Source organism: Scylla paramamosain, chromosome 43 (assembly GCF_035594125.1).
Source record: "Scylla paramamosain isolate STU-SP2022 chromosome 43, ASM3559412v1, whole genome shotgun sequence".
Classification (NCBI taxonomy): Eukaryota; Metazoa; Arthropoda; class Malacostraca; order Decapoda; family Portunidae; genus Scylla; species Scylla paramamosain.
The window spans coordinates 7,891,609-7,904,783 of NC_087193.1; the positions used below are offsets into that span (position 1 = coordinate 7,891,609).

The 13,175-nt window shown below is 39.6% G+C and overlaps 1 protein-coding gene and 2 long non-coding RNA genes across 3 annotated transcripts in view; 2 read left to right on the forward strand and 1 right to left on the reverse strand.

The window, feature by feature from the left end:
* Nucleotides 1–915: 915 nt before the first annotated feature.
* Nucleotides 916–10,192, forward strand: LOC135093762 (bifunctional purine biosynthesis protein ATIC-like). The gene is made up of 13 exons (XM_063993355.1): nucleotides 916–1,074; nucleotides 1,862–1,983; nucleotides 2,367–2,519; nucleotides 3,287–3,504; nucleotides 3,859–4,034; nucleotides 4,587–4,747; nucleotides 5,195–5,350; nucleotides 5,603–5,692; nucleotides 6,343–6,471; nucleotides 7,028–7,194; nucleotides 7,677–7,780; nucleotides 8,256–8,416; nucleotides 9,570–10,192. The coding sequence occupies exons 1-13, from the start codon at nucleotides 1,053–1,055 to the stop codon at nucleotides 9,687–9,689; spliced, it is 1,779 nt and encodes a 592-aa protein (XP_063849425.1). The 5' UTR covers nucleotides 916–1,052; the 3' UTR covers nucleotides 9,690–10,192.
* Nucleotides 10,193–10,740: 548 nt separating this feature from the next.
* Nucleotides 10,741–13,175, forward strand: part of LOC135093764 (uncharacterized) — a 27,126-nt gene continuing 24,691 nt past the window's right edge. Inside the window, exon 1 of the long non-coding RNA XR_010263485.1 lies at nucleotides 10,741–10,945. This is a non-coding gene — a long non-coding RNA (uncharacterized LOC135093764). The remainder of the gene's footprint in view (nucleotides 10,946–13,175) is intronic.
* The window catches only part of LOC135093763 (uncharacterized), a 2,870-nt gene continuing 903 nt past the window's right edge, over nucleotides 11,209–13,175 (reverse strand). The window contains exons 1-3 of the long non-coding RNA XR_010263484.1: nucleotides 12,931–13,175; nucleotides 12,315–12,371; nucleotides 11,209–11,902 (exon numbers count right to left, since the gene is read on the reverse strand). The exon at nucleotides 12,931–13,175 is cut by the window's right edge and continues 903 nt beyond it. This is a non-coding gene — a long non-coding RNA (uncharacterized LOC135093763). The remainder of the gene's footprint in view (nucleotides 11,903–12,314; nucleotides 12,372–12,930) is intronic.

Genomic DNA, 13,175 nt, shown 5'->3' on the forward strand with positions numbered 1-13,175 from the left:
GTTTCTTCGCAGCTGCTCTTCCCTATATATATTTTTACTCTTGGAAACCGATTTTAGAGTGAGTAGTCCTAAAAAAATCCCATAATTTCAGTATACTTGGTTGGTTCTTAGATTAACTGTAGCCATCGTTAAAGTTTTGTCATGAATTTTGTTCCCCTGTTTGGAATATGGAAAATTTAGTGTTATGAGAAACCTGCCCTTGGAATTTTATCTATATGTATTATAATAACAGTATATTACCAGATTATCAGAATGTATTTGTACAAAACTCCCCAACAAACTTAGCCACACTATTGCTATCGACTTCTCTTATACCATAGTTAAAGTAGTTGATCTAGTTAGGACATGAGAAAATCTGTTTGGAATCCCGTATAATATAAATGAAAGCCTCAAAGGGTCGAAATAGTGCAGAGGCCCACCAACTCGGGGAAGATGGTGTGCCCCAGGGTATGTGTGAGCTTGTCTGGTTTAGGTCTGTTGCTACCCCGCTAAATTTCTCTCCTTCTCGCTCTCCGCACACACATAATCATACTCATGATGCCCATATAAGAAAGGGAAAGAAAGAAAAATATATGGAAACTTAAAACAACATGATAATAAGTAAATAAATGCTAAATCAAAGAGAATCAAGTGTGATATCAACGGGTTATCAGTACCGGGTTTCGACGCAACACAAGGAAACTGAACGAAACACAGGGAAGGAATATTAGTCAGACTCAAGGTCACATTACCACGTGGATGGAAGTGTTCGTGTGGAGTTATCTTTGATCGATGCTTATGAATTATCATACTCTCTAACCCCTCAACCAAACCTCAGTGCATCAAGACACGAGAAATAACAAGAACATAAGCTGGTGGTGTAATGGGATAGGTGTATTAATGATAACAGGCACTGCTTCTTATACTTATCTGGTATGAGTGGTAAGAATCGGACGCTAGGAGGGAGGGAAGTGTTGAGAGAAGCCGGGGAGTAACGAAGGGACAGTCTGCAGGGAATAGTGGAATATAGTGCTTGAAAGGACAGTGACAGGAGTTCTTGCTGACCAGTGACCATGGCTACCGGAGCTAAATTAGGTAACTCATCGTTGTGTTAATGCTGCGAGTTATAAGATGTACCTAATTTTCAATTTATTTTATTAGTGGTAAATGCTTTGTTAAGTTGATGACTGGTTTTGAAAGATTTAAACTTGTACATAGCATTGATGAGTTAGTGTTTTGATATGACTAATCAAAGCTAAACCTAATTTCCTGTCCTGTTCAAGTATGTTAGTGGTAATTAACTAAAAGTATTAAAGGTTTTAAAAAGTGTAAATGTGTTTCTAAGCATTGAGAACATAAAGGTACCCACCCATCTTGGATATAATTTCTTTTACTGTTCAAGTGTGTCAGGAGTAGTTTAACTTGAAATATATGGATCATTATAAGTGTAAATATGTTTAATCATTAATCAATGGCAACAACCGTATTTACCCACCTAAGGTCAATCCAATTTTTTTTTTTTTATGATTTTGTATGAATAGTAGGTTATAGTGGAAGTGGAAAGTGCTTGAGCCGTTATAAGTGTGATTTTTAATGCTCTACAGTAGTGTGTATGTGGCTGTGATAATGATTAGAACGAATACTTAAACAAAGCTAAGTGTTTGTTAACGAGGTTATTGTGCGATTCATGTTACTCTATGAACTGTGGTGAATATGTAGTGAGGAGTGGTAGGACGAGGACGAGATAATCCTTCCTCTCACAGTGTAATATTTATTCAGTTATTCTTTCCATTGTTACTAATCCCCGGCCCCCCCCCTCTCTCTCTCTTGGTCTTCATCGTCCTCAGCCGCTCTCAGTGTGTTTAATGTTCTCTTCCCCCAGCCGTTCTTAGCGTGTCGGACAAGACAGGCGTGGTGGAGTTGGCGCGTGGTCTAGCCGCCGCGGGACTCACGCTAGTAGCTTCAGGAGGCACAGCCACGAAGCTCCGGGAGGCGGGGCTGCAGGTGAAGCACACACACACACACACACACACCCACACACACACACACACACACACACACACATTAGCGATATTTTCTTTCTTCTTGTACTTAATACTTAATTTTGTTGTCTTGTTCTGCCATTTTTATTGACTTGTTCGTTTTCTTTACTTTTCTGTTCGTTTACATTCCGGTTATTGTCAACTTTTTTTGTTTTCCTGTTTTTTTGTTTACTTTCCTATTATTTTATTCTTTCTCCTTGTTCTGCTTTCTTTATTCTTCAGTGTGATATTTTATTGGGTTTGCTTTTTGATGAAATTCTCTCTCTTTCTCTCTCTCTCTCTCTCTCTCTCTCTCTCTCTCTCTCTCTCTCTCTCTCTCTCTCTCTGACAACCTATTTCCCGCAGGTGTCGGACGTGGGGGCGGTCACTGGAGCTCCGGAGATGCTGGGGGGCCGGGTGAAGACTCTGCACCCGGTCATCCACGGGGGTATCTTAGCCAGGGACACCAATCCTTCCGACCTCGCTGATCTTGCCTCCAGGAGCATCTCTCTCATCCAGGTGAGGTATTAGTGGAACTCCCTTGGTGTGGATTTGTCTTGTGTGTAGTTGACTTGATACTAATGGTTTTGTTTTTGTTTGTTTATCCATCTATTTTTTTTTTTTTTTTTTGTGGCATTGAGTATTTTTTGTAAACCTTGTTGTCATGTTTTCTTTGATTTATTTTATTGCTTCCATACATTTCTTCTGATCTGTTGCTGTATTATAAACCCTTCCTGCATATCTATTTATTTATTTTGGCTTCCTTTGCTGTGAACTTACTTGCTCTCTCCTCTATTTTGATGTATATCCTTACTGACCATGGTCTTCATTTCTTTTTCGTCATATATACATTTTAGGGTCTATTTATTCTTTCAGTATTTACTTCTGTTAATTACGTCATTTCACTGATTTCTTACTCACTTTTTCCTAGTTTTTCGGTTGTTTTGGTGTTTTTAGATAATGAAACCTTTCACATGTCAAGTTTTCTAATTGTTCTTAGTCTATTTACTGCTGATGAAACCGGTGACATGTTTTTTTTATTTTTATTTTCTATCGCTTTATTTAATGAAACCTATCGCCATGTTTAATTTTTTTTTCTGTATGATAAAACCAATACGATGCAACTTGTCACATGTCTAGTTTTCTGGTTATCTCTTCTCCTTTTGTCTGATGAAACTGGCGCGATTTTTAGATGGCTTTTTTTTTTTTTTTTTTTTTTTTTTTTTTTTTGTTTCTGTCTGTGTGAAGAAACTAATCACGATGTCTCTCTCTCTGTGTGTGTCCAGGTGGTGGTGTGTAACTTGTATCCCTTCGTGAGGACGGTGAGTCGCGATGGGGTGACGGTGGAGGAGGCTGTGGAGAACATAGACATCGGGGGCGTGACTCTTCTGCGTGCCGCCGCCAAAAATCACGCCAGGGTGACTGTCCTCTGCGATCCTGGGGACTACACCCGCGTCCTGGGGGAGATAAAGGATGGCTCAGGGGACACGGCTCCTGCAACTAGGTAAGGAGTGGGATGATAGCGAAACCTTTATTTATCACTTGGCAGCATTTGTATGTGGTTGATAAAATGCAGGGTTTTCAATATGCATACTAGTTAGCCTTTCTGTAGCAAATGGGTTGTTTAGGCTAAGGAATGAAATGTGAATTGCCACTACTACTAATACTACAGTAATAATTGTACTATTACCATTATACGCCCTTCCATTATCACTATTACAACTATTACTACTATCACGTATGTAACGTGTGTTATCATACTACAACTTTAACATCACTTCTACTACCACGCCACCACCCCCACTCCCTCCGCCCCAATCCCCCACCACCACCACCACCATCCTTGTGACTCTTCCAGGCAGGAGTTGGCGTTGAAAGCCTTCACACACACAGCGCAGTATGACGACCACATCAGCGACTACTTCAGAAAGACCTTCTCTGCTGGGGTGTCTCAGTTGACGCTTCGCTACGGTATGAACCCCCACCAGAAGCCTGCGCAGGTCTTCACGCAGGGCGCCAAGCTGCCTCTCACCGGTAAGGCCTGCAGGAGCCTGGAGGAGTGGGGAGATCATAAGTAACTCAGTCAGTGTCTGTCTTGTGTTCATGGTTTTTCATAAATGAAAAGGACTTTTCCAAGGCCTGATGGGTAGTTCTCTCTCTCTCTCTCTCTCTCTCTCTCTCTCTCTCTCTCTCTCTCTCTCTCTCTCTCTCTCTCTCTCTCTCTCTCTCTCTCTCTCTCTCTCTCCATCCTTGAAAACACGAATAACTTCTAGAACCAGTTTTAAGCATGGAATTATTGTTAAACTCATTAGAACAGCAGTAAAGATAGAAAATGGATATAGTGTTTGAGAATGTAATAAGTTGTTGATGTGTCGTAGATTTGTACTCCAAGAAGAGATGAAACCTGAAAGAATGTGCGACAAGAGAGTGGAAGGGAGAAAGAAGGAATTAATGGGGGAAGAAAATATAAACATGAGAGGAGGTACCAAAATTTAATGAAGTAAATTTCATAAGTGTTTGAACCTACAAGTGCCTTTTAGAGGCACAACGCACACACATAAAATGTGTAAACCTTGTTCCACTTAGTGGTGAACGGTTCCCCGGGCTTCATCAACCTGTGTGACGCCCTGAACGCCTGGCAGCTGGTGCGGGAGTTGAGAGCTGCCCTCAGTCTCCCAGCTGCTGCCTCCTTCAAGCACGTGTCACCTGCCGGCGCCGCTGTGGGTGTGCCCCTTGATGAGACTGAGGTGAGAGAGGGGGTGTGACTATTTTGAATTGAATTTATGGTTGCAATGTGAGTGTTTTTTGTTGGTTTTGTTGCATGGGATGTAGGGTTTGTTTTGGTAGTATGATGAGGATAGTAGTAGTAGTCTGTAGTAGCAATAGCAGCAATATAAGCAAAAAAAAATAGGAATACAGTACAGTCAGTAGTAACAAGTAGCACAAGCAGTAGTAGTAATTGCAGTATAATTAGTAGTAGCAGTAGTAGTAGTAGTACATAAGAACATAAGAACATAAGAAATAAGGGAAGCTGCAAGAAGCGACCAGGCTTACACGTGGCAGTCCCTGTATGAAACACTCCTACCTATTTCCATCTGTTATCCCCATCCATAAACTTGTCTAATCTCCTCTTAAAGCTCTCTAGTGTCCTAGCACTAGCAGCAGCAGTCACTTACAAGCCTCATCATCTCCAGGCCCAGGTATGCATGGTGGACGATCTTGGCCCGCTGACCCCCCTGGCCACGGCGTACGCCAGGGCCAGGGGCGCCGACAGGATGTCCTCCTTCGGTGACTTCGTGGCGCTGTCTGACGAGTGTGATGCCCTCACTGCCCGCATCATTTCCCGGGAGGTGAGGACTGACCACATGTTTTTTTTCTGTAGCTACTGATTCTGAATATCTACCGATTCTGACTAGTTATCTGTAGCTGCTGAGTCTGAATGTTTGGCAAGATCGTTTTTTTTCTGTAGCTACTGATTCTGAATATCTACCAATTCTGACTAGTTATCTGTAGCTGCTGAGTCTGAATGTTTGGCAAGATCGTTAATTTGTAGCTACTGAATCTGACGAGTGATGTAACAAATGCCCTGCGTCTTCTATCAGGTTTCTGACGGTGTGGTGGCTCCAGGCTACACCCCCGAGGCCCTGGAACTCCTGAAGAAGAAGAAGGGAGGGAATTACTGCGTGTTGCAAGTGAGTGGAGGATATGAGGATGAAATGGAAAAAAAAAAAAAATTGCAACATCCACATAGAGAACAAGACATCATTGGAAAATATTTGTCTGAATATAAATACTACAATGAAGAGAGATCAAATGGATGAGAGAAAGTAGAACGTATGGGACTGACAGAATGAGTAAGGGAGTGAGGGAAAAGACAACGGAGGAAAGTGAGTGAGTAAAGGATTGAAGGAAAAGGAGAGGATGAGTGAATAGGAGAGAGAGAGAGAGAGAGAGAGCGAGAGAGAGGGGGTGTGTGTGTGTAAAAGTTCGAAGGGAGAGAAGAGGAGCGAGACAAAGGGAGATAATGATTATAGGAGTGAGATAAGGTGTGAGGGAAAGAAGGAATGTTTGAATGGGAGGTAAGATATGAGGGAAGATAAAGGAAGGAAATGAAGGAAAGGAAGGGAATGGTTACGAGAGAGAGAGAGAGAGAGAGAGAGAGAGAGAGAGAGAGAGAGAGAGAGAGAGAGAGAGAGAGAGAGAGAGAGAGAGTGTGTGTGTTGGAGTGATTGGCTGAAACGACGCAAGAACATAATTCTCTGTCTCTCTCTCTCTCTCTCTCTCTCTCTCTCTCTCTCTCTCTCTCTCTCTCTCTCTCTCTCTCTCTCTCTCTCTCTCTCAGATGGACCCAAGCTACGAGGGAAGCAAGCAGGAGCGCCGGACTATCTTTGGCTTGACTCTGGAGCAACGTAGTAATGATGCCATCATTACCCCGGACCTCCTCACCAACATTGTCACCAAGAAGAAGGATGTGAGTAACTTGTCTCAACGTGTTACCGCAGGGTCTTGCAATGTAAACCGTGGCGTTATTGTGTTCTGAAATGTTGTAAATGTCCTTATCACCGTTTTTTTTTTTTTTTTCTTCCAATCTTTTTTTTTTTTTTTTTGGACGGGCTGAAGTGCAAGTTGTGCCTCTTCTACACACACACACACACACACACACACACCTTCTGTTTGTTCTCCTTTTGCGTTACTCTTCCCTGTTTGTTCTTTAGTGTTCGTCCTCTACAGTTTTAATAGGCTCTAGTACAGGTTATTGGGTTTCAAGAATTTTCATGGCTCCAGGGATGACTTCGCAAGGTTTCGAAGATTTTAACGGGTTCTGGTGGAAATTATGGACTTTTTAGGCGGTCTTTCATGTTTCAGTTAATGGTTTTAATAAGATTTTTGCACTAGGCGCTTTTGAAAGTTATTGGTGTTTTCGTAAGTTTTCATTGTTCTTAATGGTAGTTTACAAGTGTTCAGATGTGTTTTCATAGTTTTACAGACCCATATACTTGAGAATACCAAGAACTTCTCTCTCTCAGCTCCCGGCCACTGCAGTTCGGGACCTCCTTGTGGCCAGCATCGCAGTGAAGTACACTCAGTCCAACTCAGTCTGCTACGCCACATCCGGGCAGGTCATTGGGATAGGCGCCGGCCAGCAGTCCAGAATACACTGCACCAGGCTGGCTGGGGACAAGGCTAACAACTGGTGCGTCCTTGATTTTTATTGATTTACATTATTGTTTTTTTTTTTTTTTTTTTATGTAAGAGTCCAGCTAGGGTAACGAAAAGATTAAAAAACGTCCACTGTGATTGAAAAAAAGGTCTACGGTGGTGCCAGTCCCAAAAGAAAGGTTAGAAAGATCCTCTAAAATTTGAGGACAGAGGTGTCTTGAAATCTGTAGTGCTTGTTACTGGTGATGGCGAGGATTGGTAGTTCATTGCTTTATTAGTGTGTTTTATTTGTATGTGGGTTTTTGTTAGGCTTTGTTTTGTGTGTGTGTGTGTGTGTGTGTGTGTGTGTGTGTGTGTGTGTGTGTGTGTGTGTGTGTGTCCGTCCGTCCTGTTGTTGTTGGCTGTTTCTTTAGTTAATGTGCTTGTATTTAGTTGTCTGAATGCCTGTATGTGTGACAATTATTAATACCTTCAACTGTGTGTGTGTGTGTGTGTCTAATGGTAGTGGTTCTGCAGGTGGATGCGGCACCACCCTCGCGTGCTGGGACTCAAGTTTAAGGCTGGGGTAAAGAGGGCTGAGAAATCAAACGCCATTGACAACTACGTGGGCGGGACTGTGGGTAAGTGTATTTGTCAGTGTCTGTCTGTCTGTTACATTTCCTGACTTTATATATTGCTTTTATCTGTTAGTTTTTCCCTTTGTTCACTGTGGAGCATTTTGTTATTATTATTATGTTTAGTTTCTTTGTGTGTTCTCCCTTTGTTACATTTCCTGCATTATTATTGTTATCATTTTCATGTCTTGTGGTAATATTGTTATATAATGTGGGATTCTCTTGTTGTATGTGTGGGGAGAGTTGAAAAGCCCTGTTAGTGTGGACTGTTTGTTCTTCCTTTGTGTTCCTCTTCTGCACACCTTCCCTGTTTGTTCATCCTATGTGTTCTTCCCTCTTGCATTACTTGTGTAGTAATATGCTGTTTTATTCTTCCTTTGTGTTCTTTGTATTACCGTATGTTCCTTTGTTCCTCTACACACCTTCCCTATTTGTTCTTCCTTTGTGTTCCTCCTTTACACCTCTCCCCCTTCCCCGTCAGGTAAAGACATGCCGGAGTCCGAGTTTGCTGCTGTCCTGGAGGAGGTACCGGCGCCCTTGAGTCAGGCTGAGCGGGATGAGTGGACGGGCCAGTTGAAGGGCGTCTCTCTCTCCTCAGATGCGTTCTTCCCCTTCAGAGACAACGTGGACAGAGCCAGACAGGTGAGGCCATGCACCTTTCTGTACCTGTCTGTTATTGTTCGTTTGTTCTTTTGTCCTTGTGTTTTTGTTTGTTCTTTTCTGTTCTTTTATTTGTTTACTTGTTTTCTCTTTGTTATTGTTTGTTTCTACTCTTTTCTTCTTTCTTGTTTTCTTTGCCTACTTGTTTTTTTTTTTATTGTTCTTTTGTTCTTTGTTTACTTTTCTTCCCTTTGTTTCTGTTCTTTTCTTCTTTCTTGTTTTCTTTGCTTACCATTTTCTTTTCTTTCTTTATTTTACTTCTAAGATGAATCATATTTCGTGTAATTCCACTCCTGTCTTGTTTATATATTTTCTCACATTTTGTTCATTTATCTATTTTCATTTATGTTTGTCTTTAGGGGAGTAATTTCCTGGTAATTTCTCCTTTGTCATTCTCTAAAACGTAATTTCTCTTTTGTCATTCTCTAAAACAGAGAGAGAGAGAGAGAGAGAGAGAGAGAGAGAGAGAGAGAGAGAGAGGGGGGGGGGGGGCCGGGGATTATGACTCAAATATTTGTTACAAGTAAAACCGTAAGGAAAAATTCTCTCTCTCTCTCTCTCTCTCTCTCTCTCTCTCTCTCTCTCTCTCTGGAAAAATGTGTTGTGTGATTTTTAATTTACTTTTTCTATTTATATTACATTTTTTTGGGGGGAGAGTATTTCTTGTAAATTGTTAATAGATGGTACAATTCATCTCCTCCTCCTCGGTTGTTTTCTTGTTATATCTTCTCCTTTGTTTCTTTCTTGTTCTTTCTCCTTCTCTTCCTTTGTTTCTTTCGTTTTCTTTCTTCTCCTCCTCCTTTTTCGTTTTTTTCGTCTTCCATTTGTCAATCTGTTATTTCATTTCCTCCTTTGTTTCTTTCTTGTTCTTTCTCCTTCTCTTCCTTTGTTTCTTTCGTTTTCTTTCTTCTCCTCCTCCTCCTTTTCCGTTTCCTTCATCTTCCATCTGTCAATCTGTTAGCAAGGTCTTGTTGCAGTTGTATATAATCGAATGTAATCTTATTTTATCCTAAGATATCATTCATCTTTGTCTTCTCTCTTCTCAGTTAGCAAAGATGTATATGTAATCCTATATAATCCTAAGTAATTATATATGATCACAAGTAATGGCATCTAATACCTCTTCCACCTACAGACCGGCGTTGAATACATAGTGAGTCCTGCCGGATCCACTAATGATGCCCTGGTGGCGGAGGCGTGCAATGAAGGCAACATTGTTCTTGTGCATTCTAATTTGCGCCTCTTCCACCACTAAGTTTGTCCTCTTCCTCTTCTTTTTCCTCCTCATTGTCCACGTCTTCGTTCTTGTTCTTGTTTTCCTTGTCCTCTTCCTTAGTTTTTGTTCCTGGTTTCCCTCTATTCCTTGTCCTCGTTTTTGTTTTTCTCCTTGTCTTCGTCTTCGTCCTTTTTTTTTTTTATCCTCCTCCTCCTCCTCCTCCTCCTCCTCCTCCTCCTCCTCCTCCTCCTCCTCGTTTTCCTCTCCGTGTGTTATTGCTCAAAAGATAGTTGCCATAATCTTGTAATATAATTATCACACTGTTTGATATCTTCCTTGTCTTCGTCTTCCTCGTTTTTTTTTTTTTTTTTTTATCCTCCTCCTCCTCCTCCTCCTCCTCCTCCTCGTTTTCCTCTCCGTGTGTTATTGCTCAAAAGATAGTTGCCATAATCTTGTAATATAATTATCACACTGTTTGATATCTTTAGAACTTGAAAATGATGAAACTTGTAAGAAATCTCAGTAAATACTATTCCTTAGTACTTGTTGTTTTTATTATTATTATTATTATTATTATTGTTGTTATTATTATTATTTATTATTATTATTATTGGTTTTATTCTTTTTGAAAGGGTTGAAGTATAAATTGTGCCTATAGAAACAAAGGGAAATCATGCGTATCATGCCTAGAAATATATAAAAACATTATACCTAGAAAATCAAATAACATCGTACATAGAAAAGCCAAACAAAATCATCGTACATAGAAAAGCAAAAAACAATGATCTTATTCGTGTTGCACGTTTATTTGTTTTTCATTTACATTATTCCTATTTATCTACACTTGTATGCATTTAAAATGTCTCTACCCAGAACAAACTATTTCACTTTTCTTAAGCATCGTTCCTTTAAATCACAAACCATCCTTAACATAATGAGCTGCATATTACTATATTATTTTTAACCCCCCGTTATTTCTAATGGATGCTTGTAGAGAGAATATATTTTGCTTGTAGTTAATTTATTTTTTATATATTAATTTTTAGTAAATGACGCAATTCATAAGTTAAAGGAACAAGGTAAAGTGAGCATCAGTGAGGGAACCTGCGGCTGGTCACGTGGTCGTCAGTGTTGATCTAGAAATGGAGGAGTGGTGGTGTCGTCATTTGGGCTCCTGATAGGAAGAAGAAGAAGAAAAAAAAAAGGGGTAGTGATGAATTGAAAGGACTAAAAGATTTAAAGGGACATGGAGGTGTTTGATAAGAAAGCTGCGGTTGACTTGAAGGAAATGAAGGGTGAGTGTTGATATAGTAATTTGTTGTTGTTGTTGTTTTCCATTCTCTTGTTTCTTTTCCTTTATTTTTTCCCTTTATCATTGTTATCGTTTTTGTTTACCTTATCTATTATCTTTAATATATTTATCTATTTCATCATGTTCTTATCATACTCATAAATTTGACCAGAGAACACACACACACACACACACACACACACAGGAAGTGGGGGGAAAAAAAACAAAACTAACAAAAAATATGTAGTTGCACTTCATAAAAAAAAAAAAAAAATACATTGGGATTTCAACAAAAAAAAAAAAAAAAAAAAAAATTGTAGTTTGACTGGATCCCGTTGCAATCACAAGTAGGCAACCACGCCCCTCCCCCTCCTCTCACACAACCCCGTATTCTGAAACGCTTTGCTTTCCCACCACTACTATTTTCCAAGGCCACAAGAGATGACGAGCCGTGTTCTCAACAGTGCTTTCCTCTCCATAACTTAGAAATCTTGTTGATATGTCACTATGACCGTAAAAAACACCATTAAAAACCTGAACTAGAACCTTTTCAGCGTCTGTAATGGAGGTGCGGCGCCAGCGTTTCAGGATATGGGCAAAAATTAGAATTAAACACGCATGAATGGCTCAAGATCACCACAATTTTGTCTAGTAAGAGTGTAATGAAAGACAATTTGAATTATCTGAGACGTTAACGACAAAAATACGTTATCGGTCATGTCTTTGATGGAGAAGGAGTTGGCAACACTGCTACTACTATTGGAACTGCTGGGGTTATTTTCTTCTGCAGATGTGCTAGGGTCGTTGTAGTCACCGTTGTTTCTTGCACTGTCGTTGTTGGTGTTGGTGTCGGTGGTGGTTCTGCGGCTTCCATTTACGAACAGTCGGCCAGTCACTATCTTAATGCCCAAAATTAAGACGAAACAAGGGACAGCCAATATCATCCACTTAACGTTCTTAACTGCAAACAATAGAAACAGTAGTAGAAAACTGCATTCTTAAATTCTCAAGCGTCTTAACTACCCTGAAATTCCAACAGCCTCTAATGGAATTAATTGGATTTTTCAAGGGTGTTTTCATGGTTCTAGAGACAGTTCAACAAGGATTCTGTACTTTTAACAGGCAGTAATGTAAGTCCATGGGGTTTTCAAAGGTGTTTTCATGGTTCTAGAGTTCAACAAGGATTCTGCACTTTTAACAGGCTGTAGTGGAAGTTATTAATGGTTTTCGAGGGGAAGTTATTATAATTTTAGAAACAATTTAACATGTTAGGGAATTCTGAAGAGTGCTTTCGTGATTCTAGTGAGCGACTTTCCTTATCTGATGAGCATGTAAAGAATGAAGGTAGAAACGTGAATACTGTTTCTGCTTACCAATTAAATCAAAAGGGTTGTCACTTTCTCGTGTATTATGTTCATCAGCTGGAGATTCTGTCAATAAAAGGAAATGGAAAATGTTTTGTAATCTTTTTAAACAGAATTGTCATGAAAAAAAACAAAAAACAACATGGCCGCTTTGTAAAAAAAATAATAATGATAAATATGCAAATAAATAAAGCAAGCATGAAAATACAAAATAAAGAAATAAACGAAAATAAATAAGTGAATAAATGAATAAACAGGTAGTGGAGTAATTTTACTTAATCTTAACTTAATATTTCCTAACTTAACATGATCTGATTTAGTCTAATGTAATCTCAGCCACACCTGACTTACATAATAATGATAGTAATAATAATAATAATAATAATAATAATAATAATAATAATAATAATAATAATAATAATAATAAAACTGATAATAACAGTAGTAATAATAATAACAGAAGTGATTGTATATAGAAGAAAAATATGATTCTCTCTCTCTCTCTCTCTCTCTCTCTCTCTCTCTCTCTCTCTCTCTCTCTCTCTCTCTCTCTCTCTCTCTCTCTCTCTCTCTCTCTCTCTCTCTCTCTCTCTCTCTCTCTCATAAAAATAACCAGATTACTTACGTATTTGTTCAGTTGGTAGGAGGATTGATACATCGAGTTGCTTATCACTGTCTTGCCCATCGCTATATTCACCTTCTTCATTTATTAGTTCGCTATGCATTTCTCTTTCTAATTTGCTTTTTTCGTTTCCTTCGCTTCCCTCACCACCATCACCATCACCATCACCATCACCATCATTACTTAATTTTCCTCTACCAGCAACTGTCTTGTACTTCTTTTGGTCTTGTTTCTCTTCTCCTTGTTTG

What these genes read in the sequence shown, in the direction of transcription:
- LOC135093762 (XM_063993355.1), top strand. Translation starts at nt 1,053, where the DNA reads ATGGCTACCGGAGCTAAATTAG. An exon ending in GGAATTACTGCGTGTTGCAA is followed by an intron (nt 5,693 to 6,342) that starts GTGAGTGGAGGA and finishes TCTCTCTCTCAG; the next exon opens with ATGGACCCAAGCTACGAGGG. An exon ending in ACGTGGACAGAGCCAGACAG is followed by an intron (nt 8,417 to 9,569) that starts GTGAGGCCATGC and finishes TTCCACCTACAG; the next exon opens with ACCGGCGTTGAATACATAGT.